General features: G+C 39.6%; 1 protein-coding gene across 3 annotated transcripts in view; it reads left to right on the forward strand.

The window, feature by feature from the left end:
• ANKRD44 (ankyrin repeat domain 44) overlaps nt 1-12577 on the forward strand; it is a 1254083-nt gene that overhangs the window by 928134 nt on the left and 313372 nt on the right. For all 3 annotated transcript variants that reach the window (XM_044060611.1, XM_044060613.1, XM_044060612.1), the window contains one exon: nt 8496-8607. In XM_044060611.1, coding sequence (XP_043916546.1) covers nt 8496-8607 — 112 coding nt within the window. The remainder of the gene's footprint in view (nt 1-8495; nt 8608-12577) is intronic.

The raw sequence follows: 12577 nt of genomic DNA on the forward strand, positions 1-12577 counted from the left end.
TTAGAATAAAGCTGATAATGATCATGAGAAAGGTAAGCACTAGAGAGAGGTCAGCAGCTCAGAGTGACTGATGTTAGTGCAAACCTTTGGTTTTAAGAAGAGCTGATGCTTCCGATTTTCAGGGATGTTTTTACCCCCCCCCCCTTTTCAGGGAGTTTTATAAGTACTGGAAGAACACCAGATACTATAACTGTCTGCACTGATGTCAAAAATAATAGCAGAGTAAAGGCTCAAAATCAGGAACACATATTAAATACAAATCTAATTCACTTAAAAAGTTAAAAGAATAACATCTTTTGCATCAACATGCATTTTTTTGGACAATAAGTATAAAACTCTGATATCTGGATTTATTAAAATCTGAGTGATTTACAAGCAACACAAACTTTCTGTGAAGGACAGAGCAAAATCGGGGAAGGTCTGTGAAATCGGGTAGAGTGACAGGTATGCATTATTCCTCAATGAGGTAAATAAAAGTGATTTACTCCTGCCATCTGATGACTGCTAAACAGCAGTCACTGATCTGGTGTTGCAGTACCAGTGTTGCACATGTATGGCTATTTGTTGAAATGAGTACAAAATTAGTATTGCTATGTCTTATGCATGTGTGTGTAAAAAAAAAATATTGCTGATTTCATCTGTTCACACACTCAGTAATACTAGGAGTCCTGCATTATTCGTCCGGGTGTCAGTAAAAATGCAGTTAACAAGTAATTATATTTCAAAAGTAAGGCATGCACTATATGACAGAACATTCAGACACTTAGATCATCTAGAAGTCTGGTGGCTCCTACTCCACTCCCAGACTGTATAAATGGATAAAGGAGTTTCCCTTAATCATGCTTGACTGTGTGGAGGCCCCACAAAAGCTGTCGCTGGTTGGGGAAAAATGAGGAGGAAAAAATGTGTTGATTTTCTGATTGCACTCTTTAACTTGAGCAGTGCTGTGATATGACCCTGTTAGGATAAAGCTGATAATCACACTTGATCTCAACCGTATCCATTTTAAAAAAACAGCCTTGCCCACATGTATGTGTACAGAAAGCTTCTGTACGTGATATGTGTGTGTGTATGTGTGTGGGGGTGCTCTGTGGACTGTGTTATGATTACTTCTTTAATTTTCATTACAATCAAACCTTTGCACAGGAGGGCATTATAGCTTGTGTTTGTGCTAGGGACAGTGTGGTTGTTTCTTTTACTTTTCTCACAGGCCTCAGAGGTGTACAAATAAGGCTACTATAGCTTGTGTAAGTGCAGTGTACTGTCTAGGAGCAACAAAGTAGAATGCACTACTGTAATAATTATTGTTTTCTTCACAGTCAATGCATGTATGCACGTGAATTCATTAGGGGTATGGAGTGAGGAGGCATGATTGCGCCGCAGTGGTGCAGCAGTTAGCATTGTCGCCTCACAGCAAGAGGTTCTCCTGTTCGATTCTCCGCTGGAGCGCCTTCTGTGTGGAGTCTGCATGTCCTCCCCGCGGTCGAGTGACGTTTAAAGACATGCAGGTAGGTGCGTGCATGAATGGATGTGCCTTCTTTGAAGGTTGGGCATCGGGCTGGCAACTCGGCACCATAAAAATCCACTGCCAATCATGAGCAGACAGGAGTTCCATTGTGGCGACCCCTAACTGGGAAAAGCCGAAAGACATTACTAGTGAGGAGGCATGGTATGGATATGTATGACAACAGTCACTTGAAGTACATGACTGTGGGAGTTTGGCCATCTGCTTTCATCCCAGCCTAACACCAGAGAGGATGCACAGGCAATGACTGTCCTTTGGAGGGTTACGGAGGCAAGCAGTATTACCATATATGACTTTTGTGTATCCTTACAACAATTGGCATATTAATTTATTTCGAGCTACCATTTTGTCAGTTCTCAGCATTAAGCCTTGGACACAATTTAAATCTTCCTTGAAAGTTAAAAAAAAGACTGAATTCTTTTCTTACTCATGATTTTTGTTGATTTTTTTGTAGGCCACCACTGGATTAAAAGGTTGGGAAAATGACATAAAATATATCCCAGAGCAACTGCAACCCCTATGGCTTCTGGGGGGTACTGGCTTAATTGAGTTATTTCCTAAATGGCTATTACTGTGATCTCTTGATCAGGAAAGGTGTGTTTAAAGGATGCAAGGAACATGAAAGCTGAACAGCCACACTGAATTTCTTGCTTTAATCATAATTTCTGTTTACACTATCAGTGGTTGTGTAAAAAGAAAAACAAACTTTAACATGCAGTTTAGACGATATAGAAAGTTATGGCTTCTTGAAAAAGCTGAAGAATAAGGTAAAGTGTGAGAAAGGGAGGAAAAAAAGTAACTTGTATGGTATGGTGAGCCCAAGAGGGGAGATCTGGAAGGTGTGGGTGTGTGTGGTTGTGGGTGGGTGCGGGTGTGTGTGTGTGTGTGCGCGCGCGCTGTGGGGGGGACTGAAACATTAAGCCTTGCCTAGGGCACCACTTCACCTAAGCTCAGACATGTACATAGAGTTGTTGTAATGTGTCATTGTTACAAGTAAATGTCAGTAACTGCAAATAATGTTCCTTATTGAGCTGAGCCAGCACAGTGTGGTACACAGATCTGTTCTAATGTAAGCGCGTTGAAGGTACAGGTCATTCTATGCATACCGTGCTTACAACTTTGCACCATGAACAAAAAAGGTTGCTTAGGAGGGGTGGCATTGACTGGGTGGTAGTTAGCCTGGAAGTGCCTAGGAGTCTCCAACTTGACATTTGAATTTGTACTTGTTTCCAGTTCATAAAAATTAGGGACCTCTGTTATAGAACAAGCACATCAAGAACTCATTTTTGCCATGGCTGCTATTCATTTAACAGGCAAGTTGTTTGGAAGCAGTTTTTGAAAGCTTCTTCTTAACCTCCTTAAAATGGGCAATACAGTATTATACAGTGACTGGCCATTAGCATTCAAAAAGTGACACGCTGATTGGTCTGCTCAACCAGCGTGCCTGTTGTAAATCCGAGCATATACCAATGGAAAAAGCTCAAGTCGCCCAGACTTTCTTCCATTGGTATGTACTGTAACTTTTAATTTTTTTAAGCAAAAATAAATAAAATTAGAAATATGGACATGAGAGAGACAGGACAGATAAAATACTAGGAAAATCAGGTAAGTTATTCAAAACTAAAGAAACTTACCTGATGTCCCTTTTAATTTCCTCCATTATGTCTCTTTCATACCCCTAAAGTGTCTGAAACCTTTTTTTTTTTAATTAAAAAAAAGAGAGCAACGGAAACCTTGCTTTCTCCGTTGCTTCCTTTCTAAAGCACTGATATACTGGGTAAGCGTGGGACTGTAACTCCCATACATATGCAAAGTACATCAGAAACAGCAACAGGATATACAGCAGAAGCAGAAGAACACCACAGCAACATTATACAAAGAAATTGTTTAAAAAAAAAGTAAGTTAATTTTTTTTCTTAAATAATGTCATTGTATAATAGCAATAACAGACTCCATGGTATGGTATATTGAAGATTTACCCACGGTTGGCTTTATTTAGATACTCGGGATTCACCCTCATGATTAAACCATACCAACCTTGGGTAAATCTTCAATATACCACACTGACATCGTCTGCTATTGCTGCAATATACCATTGAGTGTATGTAGGTTGCAAGTACAGGTGATGCTAATGCACAGTGTGCTTACAGTATGGCCTAATGGCCTACGTTTGTGGCCTACGTGTGCTGTCAGACATTGTGATAGGCTGGTTTCCTAACTTTGCTTTGTGCTACTGTAAGTTTCTGCTACACATTCTTTACAGTTTATGGTTATTAAATTTGTTTGGGAAAAGCCTCTGCACAATGTTGTTTATTTTGCTATGAGTAACCAGTTTTGTTTGGACAGAAGAAGCCTGACAATCCTTTTGAGCCACCAGTAGCAACAGGGGGTCACTTAGACGTACATAGGATTAACCATTGTATTTTCCCCTGGTCTGTCCAACTGTATAATAACAAGGATTAGAAAAAAAAAAAGCATGCAGCAATACCACAGACAGGAGGTTAGCCAGAAACTGGAAAAGGTTGGTTTTGCAATGTGATTTTGTAAACATTGTTATTATTTCATAAAGGAGGAGGATGATATATGAAGTAGAGGACATCCAAACTATACTACTGAGAAATGTAGTCTGCTACATCCTGCATTTCAAACCTATATCTGTTGAAAAGTTTTTTTTTTCCCACTTAGTTTTTTTTCCCCCCACTTTTTGCCCCCGATGTCTACTGATTGCTAGCCTTGTATGAAACAAAAACCCATGTGTTGCCTTACCTCTGAGGGTGAGTGTGCCCTGCTCACCCACAGACAGCACCACATACTTTTTTCCTCCAGTCTTCATTTAGGAAATCAGCCTGTATGAATGTGCCCCAAGGTTGAGTGTCTTCCCAGATGGGCCCACCAAGCCTCTCTTCCTGCACCATTAAGCACCTAAGTCGTTCTTTGAGCTTGTGTTACCTGAATCATAGTTAAGGCTTTTTCCTTATACACAATTAGTGCAGGCAAATCTGTTGAGAAAGCTGTTTGCATGTGGGAGACTGAGGGCACTAGACCACTTGCCTTTTTAGTTAAAACTCAGTAAGAAAGGTGTTGTTCTGATAAAGTTCATACAGTTGTTACTTTATGTTCAGTTCAGCTAACTGTTAGCAAATAGTTCCCTACACTAAGTACTCTGCCTCTGAATGGGATCATTTTATTTCTGGAGGACATTTGCATATTGCTGAATACGTATTTATTTTGTAAACCAGGCAGGCACAGTGTTTTTATAGACATTGATGCTAAATTGTTTGGCCTCGCAGTGCTGTGACTGCAGCAGTATTTGCAAAGCTAGTAAGACTCCTCCAGTTAAGAATTGCCATGTGTGTTTATTTTTTTACGTCCATCAAAAAAGTAAATATTTGCAGTAAGCATCTTGTTTTTTATTTAAATTGGCAGTTCAGTATCTTGGCCCAAAATATCTGTCCCAAAGTTTCTTATACAGCTATTCTTTCAGTCTTTATGCTGTTCATAGATGTATTATCCCAAGACTGATCATATAACACTTTGAATGCTTACAAACCTCTTAATGACTGTGTATCCTTAGCACTTTCTTCATGAGCACAATTCTGCCAGAATCATAACTTAAATTGTTGCTGTAAGTGCTGTATCTCATAGCACTATGGTTGCCAGAAAAATACAGCAGTGTGTTAGAAGTATAAAAGGGGCAAATGCAGTTATGGAAAACAAACCAGTTCACTTGAAAGGTAATTGATAGTGCAGTGCATGTTCACAGTGTGCAGATGTGAAACATTTGTCTGCAGGTAATGCTCCCTCTCACCCACCTCCTCACTAGCTGACCAACAGCTTTCCACCAGCTCCTTTCCTCATTGACTGGCTGTGCAGACCTGCTTTAGCCTCCCCTGGTCTCCTCCCAACCTACATCTGGGGTTGGTTAGGAGGTCGAGGTTGCTGGTGCAGCATCATACTGCTGCCGGGGAGTGTGCCCTAATCCCCCATCACTCTGTGGCAGCTTTGGGGGGGTCTGCATGTAGTGCCTGTTCAGTTCTCAGTGCTGCTGTTGCAGTAGACATAGGCAGTCTGCTTCCTCCTCAGGATGGGTGAGCTGACATTTATCTCTCGCTTCCATATTCCCTCACCTAGTCATTTCAGCTCCCATACCACATAGAACATGGGTCATCTGGACTGTGGTCAGGGCTGTATCCTTCTGTGTTACAAGGCTTAAATGAGGGCTGTAGATAATTTTAGTATTTTATACCATGAACTTTTGGCTGAATTTGCCACATTGTAGCTTACTTAAACTCCTTTATTTAAAATATAGGTAAACAGGACCTCTGCTAATCATGTTTTAGTTCATGCTACTAACACCACTGAAAGTGGTGATACTTTGTGACCTGTCTAACTTAATTTAAACATGTTATCCAGCCAGTCTGATAGGTGGATCTGGAAACCAGGTATGTGCATCCATTAACTGTCTTATTTAGCAGATTATCCAGCTCAGTTTGGCAGGAGGCACAGTAGTTTCGTGTGTAATGTGATTGTTAGGCGCTTCATTTTCCATTAAACTTTGTAATTTGGTCAGGTAGATTCATAGTACTGAAGGGATAGCACCCCCTTAAACCCTGCCTTACTTGTAACTGTGAGCAGCAATACAGAAATAGATGCAAAGGGTAATAGGAAAGTAATACAGTTAGACATTGTATAAGCAGTTTAACAGTCGTGCGCACCCAATAAAATCAGTTGTTCCCAATTCTGGTAGTTATAGAGATGAGATTACTTCTAGTTGTGTTTTTCATGGCTAGTCTTTTACACTGTAAATCAATGTAACAGGTGTGTTTTTTGTTGATTATATTGTGAGAAGAATCCTAATTTAAGATGTATTTGTTGATGCAGTGTCAGTTTTTTCAAGGAAATTAATGGTGCTTTTGCATAGTTGAAAAAATGGGTCAGGATGTAACCCTAACATTTGAGAAAGTCTCTTAAAATTTATTTCCAGGGTGTCATGCTCTTCCAGGTATGAAGGTACCAGCTCACTTTCCATTAAAACGAATCAACACAAGAAGATTTCAGGAATAAATTATTTTTAATTTATTTAGACAGTAGTCAGATGATTAAACATGAGTTGTCACATCTGAAATGTAGTGGACGTAAGCAATAATGTGACACCCAGTTATCAAACTCTGGAGGCATATTAACTGGCTGTCTAGAATATTCCTGAGGATTTCTTATAAGGTTTTCCAACAGGTGACTGGGCCAAAGACAGCTGATCTTTCAGAATTTTGTAGAGGTTCCTAGAAGGGATAATTGAAGTGGCTGACAGACTCTCACCTGCCGCCTCTGTTCATGTTCAGATTAAAGGATGTAGGGTCTGCAGAAAAATGTGTTGATCATTTCAGTTTCTGGAGATGTTTGAGCCTGCTCTGGTGGCATAGTTTGATAAAGCCCATCTGTGACCCTGGTCACCAGATTACACTTAGCTCAGGCCCTTGTTAGCACTGACTGGAGGGATGAGTATGCCTACCCTGGGGGGGAGGGGCTAGGGAGGAGCAAAACACATACAGCCACGTTCACTTGGAGAAGGGATGCATACCTCTCAACTGTGCAGATTTTCGCAGAATGTCCAGATTTTTGCTTCATATTTTTGGTCCATTCATAAAATTGTGTTTTTTTCTGGCCATTTAGTGGCAAATCATTAAAGACTGAAGTTAGAAAATAATGGCAGACATTTGAGTTTTAACTTCATACCCTTTAGAAAACCCATGATAATGCAAAACCTGTTATTCTATCAACTTTCTAAGTTTGTAAGAGCAATATTTAAAACATTTTCCCTGTTTTTGGGCCTTTGTCCCAATTTTATTTAAGGCTTTGTCCAGATTTCTTGCTCTAAAGAGTTAAGAAGTATGAAGGGGTGTTATTGTGGTGTGTGTTCCAGAAGAGAACTTTTGGTTAACCAACCCACTTCCTGGAGGTAACGTTCAGTAGTGAGTGTGCAGGAGCAGGCATTCACAGTGAAATTCTCTACTGACTCTGGTTGCTCATCTGTGAAGGGACAGTATTTTTTTTGCAGCAATCTCCCTCCTGGCCATGTGCTTTTGAGATAGTTTTTCAGAAGGCAGTCTTTAACAGTGAGGTTTACAGACCCCACATAGGGGATGCTTCCATTAGGTTATGCAGCTCAGGAACAGGCTATACCTCCTGCAGTTTAGACACTGTTTTCATGTCCATGTAGCCAAGGCTCTGGTAAAAAAAGCATTGAGCACAGCTTGCTGAAACTCCTTAGGGAATCTAAAAATCCAGAGTCTGGATTGCTTAGTTGTGGCTTGAGAAACTGTCACATTATTTACAGATTTTAAAATTACCCCAGTGGTTGTTAGAAAATTTGGAAATATATATGTTATCTTCTAATATCACCTTTTGGTGTTATAAATGGAAATGAATGTTTAAGAAACTGGTATTTAGTGGTACAATTTGGTGATGATTAATCATCCTTAACCAGAGGACAGTAGATGTCTGATAAGGCTTTTATTTGTCTTTGTACTAATTTTGTTGTTGAAAGCATATTTTATTGGGGTATCATGTAGAGGGTAATGGTGGTGGCAGAATTTTGTGGAAGTATCCCTTCTTGGCACCTTGGATTAATGGCTGTCACATTTGATAGGGCAGCAACCTTACTTTGTCTGGAATCATGGCTATTATTTTCTTGACCCAGTAGCATTCACTTACAAGATCAAATGTCTTTTTTGTTTGTTTGTTTGCTTGTGTAATATGTTGTTTTTTGGACCACCTCCTACTTCTATTATTGTCCCATCACTTCATTTCACTGTAATATAACACTACCACAGTACTGTTCTGCAGGCCAACATTTGGCATTGAAAAATGCTTGTTCTAATCAAGTACCAGTATAACTACTTACTGTTTGTTACCAATAATGCATGTTTTTTAACCATTGTCCAGTTTTATAACCATTTTCATGCATTTCCAGGTGCCTGGAGTTCCTACTGCAACATGATGCCAGTCCTATAATCCAGGACAAAGATGGGTACAGTGCTGTGCACTATGCCGCAGCATATGGTCATCGGCAGTGTTTGGAACTGGTGAGTTATTGGTCCATAACTGCTGCGTTATATGTATATGTGCGTATGTCTATACTAGCTTAAGTCAACATTCTAATTTGTCAACGTCCAAAACAGACACCACAGTACATTGAAAATGCTATTATCAACACACTACTACACATGTGCTGAGAAATAACTCGTAAGCATGCAAAATTTAAAACAAAAATAAAAAAATTTTTTTTTGAAGGGGGAACAAGCCCCCTGCCACCCCCACAACACCTGGTAATTATATAGTAACACCGAGATGGCATAAAATAAGGGAAAGAAAATATTACCAGACTCAGAGAATTAAGTCTTATATATATATATATATATATATATATATATATAGTGTCATGGTTGGCCATTATTTTGTTTGAAATAAGGTTTTTGTAAATGTTTGTTTTTATTATATGTTTTATTTGTTTTGACCATGATATTAGTTCATATTTATGGGAATGCTTATTTATTTAACTTAATGTAATGTATTTAAAAAAATATATATACATATATGGGTCTACTTTGGTTCATTGAAAGCTCATTTCACCGAATTTGAATTTATCCTGACCAAATCGCTGAAAACTCAAATTAGTGAAAACTCATTTTACTGAATCTCATTTCACTGAAATGAAGTTAGTGTATATGGCACTGTTTAGAGTACTATAAGGCATGTAAAAATCTATACCCTTTTCCCCATTGTAGTGCGATCCTGGAGTTATTATATATATGTAGTTCGGGGGTTAGGAGGGCACAGCCCCTCCACCTAGTTTGGTTTTATATTATATTTTACCGAAAGCTTCAAAACAATACATTTTAAACCATAGACATGCATACTTACAACACCAGTGACTAACTCTCTCCAGAAGACAATATATACCCAAACTAACTGGGGGGTTATGCCCACCACAACCCCCTAATTGGGGGTCTACACCCCCCCTAGCTATATATACTAACTCCACACACCCCTAGCTATATATACTAACTCAATCGCACTACACTGGGGATAAGGGCATATACCTTTTACCTGCCTTACCGTACTCTACACAGTGCCATATATACTAACTTCACATCAGTGAAATGAGATTCACTGAAATGAGTTTTCATAATTTGAGTTTTCAGTGATTTGTTTGGGGTGAATTGAAGTTCAGTGGAATGAGATTTCAATGAAACAAAGTAGATCCATATATATATATATATATATATATATATATATATATATATGTGTGTGTGTGTGTGTATATATATATATATATATATATATATATATATATATATGTGTGTGTGTGTGTGTGTCTAATGAACGACTGTTTCACCAAAAGTGAAACGGCCAAGCACACTTTCACGAAAGTGTTTTTCACGGAAAAAGCACTTTCGCGAAAGTGTGCTAAAAAAAAGAGAATAACGTGAGGAAATGGATGTTGCTGAGATTGTAGCACAGTGGGGATAAGGGAATATTCCCTTTTTCCCACTGTAGTGCAAACCCGAAGAAAGAATATAAAAGTGGGGGGCTGCCCCCCAACAGGGGGGTTGCAGGGGGCTTGCCCCCCTGCGTAAATGTGAGGTCTTTGTTTTTTTTCTTTTTAATTTTGTTAGTTATTAGTTAATATGTAGTGTATGTAATATATAATGCACTTACAATTAAAACAATAACATGTAAAAAAAAAAAAAAATCGAATATGTAATGCAGTTAAAATGAGTTTTTGAAAGTGTTAACCATGACCAAAAATACTTCTACACTGGGACCTGACAGTATACCTGGTTGCTTAATTAACCCTGTTAAACTTGCCCCTTCAGATATGCTCCTGAAATTGTTTAACCTACGTTTAGCTACTGGTTTTGTCCATATGTGGTGCATTGCAGTCCTGATGCCCTTCTATTAAGGTGGCCTTCAAGCCAAAGCAGGTCATTACAGACTATTCAGTCTTAACCAACCTAATCTGGAAAGCCATGGAATGTGTTAAGACTGACCTTATTAACTGTGTTACAAGAGTCTTATTTGACTTGAATACCCAACAGTTTGGCTTTGTGAAGGCTAAATACTGTCTACTCAATCTGGTAAACCATTTCAAAAGGGTCATAGAGTCTATAGACATTGGCAGTGCTCTAGATATGGTGCATCTTGACGCCAATGTTCTTCATATTTATCACTGTACAGTAGCCTTAGCTATATGGGCTATATCCTGCCAAGGATCTAACAACTGACTTGCTTCCAAAGCTTCAGGGTACTGTCCAGATGCACAAATTGTCAGGCATCGAAAGCTAAGTTGATTAAAACAAGTTTTGCCACAAAGCCCGTCTGAACTTTACTGCCTCCGAAGAGTTCACTCCTCTGAGGCTTTTAAGGATTGATGGTCAGCTTGTGCTTTCCTTATCTGGGTATGTAAGCTCCCTTTGGGGAAAAGACCTTCTGTTTTCTTATCTTGTACTGATGTTTTATTATTTCTTTAGGAAAGTTATTTTAAAGCTAGGAGGGTTGTGTTTTAATGGAATGTCCTGAGACTGTAATAAACTTTTAAATGGAGCACTCATTTCTGTCAGATTAAAAGTAGTATTATCTAAATGATAAACTGTTACATGTGGAAAAGTTGCATTTATTTTAAAGTGTGGGCTGTCATACTGTTAGAAAGTGCATCTCACTGTTTATTTTCTATTAAAAAAAGTAACTTTTGTGGACTGGTAGTTTTCCTGGTATTGTTGCTTGTTTTCCCCAGGATAGAGGCACCATTTTTAGCTTGACCATGGAACACATTGTCATTCCCATGGTCAGTCTTTCTACCAGCCGCAAAAGAAGAAGTTAAGCAACAGCAGGCTGGCAGTTTGCCTCAGGCGCAGGTGGGTGACTCTGCTGCGGCCATTTAAGTTACTAGGCTATTGGCTCTGAGGCCCTTACAAGCCTAGCCAAGAATTTAGCCCATGTTCCAACAAGTCAGCACCCTATGCCACTCTCAAGCAGGGACACATGTGGGATCCCAGTGGTGTATTTTCTTTTCCTCATCCAGTTGTCCAGGTTGCGCTTAAAAAGGGTTAATGAGGTACTTTGCTTGACGTGGAAATGGAGTCTATTCCACAAAAGGGGGAGTATGTAGGACACAAATTTGTCGCGCCAACAAATCCTATTAATGTCACAGACCAGGTTCAGGCCGCACGTGTGGGTTATTCGAATGGAACATGACTTGCAGATAAGCAGCAGTCCCATCAGGGTGGGGTCTAAAATTGCTTTGTATGTCAGACAGAGGTCACCTCTAAGGAGTCTGTAGGAGACAGAGTAGACTACTCTATCTGTGTAGGGTAGATGTTTGAAACCCTGGATTCTCCTGGTGAGAAACTTCTGTGGTCTCTCCAGCTGCTGCATGTGCTTTGTGGTGTACATGCAGAAAGGGGCATTATACTCAATAATGGGCGTTAATAAGGGAAGAATACAGGGAAGTTATGACCACCTTGTCCCTGGATGAGATACCCTTACTAATGAGGTAGGCCATGTAGAAAGCTTTCCTTACAGCAGAGGCAGTATGCTGGCCAAAAGTCAGTTAGCTATCAACCTGGGTGCCCAAGTCCCTCATGACTGATTGCATGCATAGGACCTTATTATCAGTGTCCCCAAAGGGGATGATGATGCATTTTTGGCATTCAGTTTGAGGCCATGTTTCTGGCACCAGTCATTTGGTTGGGTGAGACCCTCTTGGAGGATGTCCAAATCACTAGGGAAATTGATGACAGCACCCTGCTTGCAGTCATCTGTAAACTTGGTCAGCATATCCCACTGGTTTTGGCCTGTACCTCAGAAAAGTATATCCCAAACAGCAGAGGCCTTAAGACTGATCCCTGAGGTACAGCACTCGTTACAGGTCTACTGCTTGAGATGGCTTCCCCTATTTTGACTAGATGGGTTCTATCATTGAGCCAGTTTGATACCCATCTAGTAACATATGGATTGATGCCTAGTTGAGAGAGTTTATCTATTATACCTGAG

The sequence above is a fragment of the Protopterus annectens genome, chromosome 2.part0 (assembly GCF_019279795.1).
Source record: "Protopterus annectens isolate FY-2018-M chromosome 2.part0, PAN1.0, whole genome shotgun sequence".
NCBI lineage: Eukaryota > Metazoa > Chordata > Ceratodontiformes > Protopteridae > Protopterus > Protopterus annectens.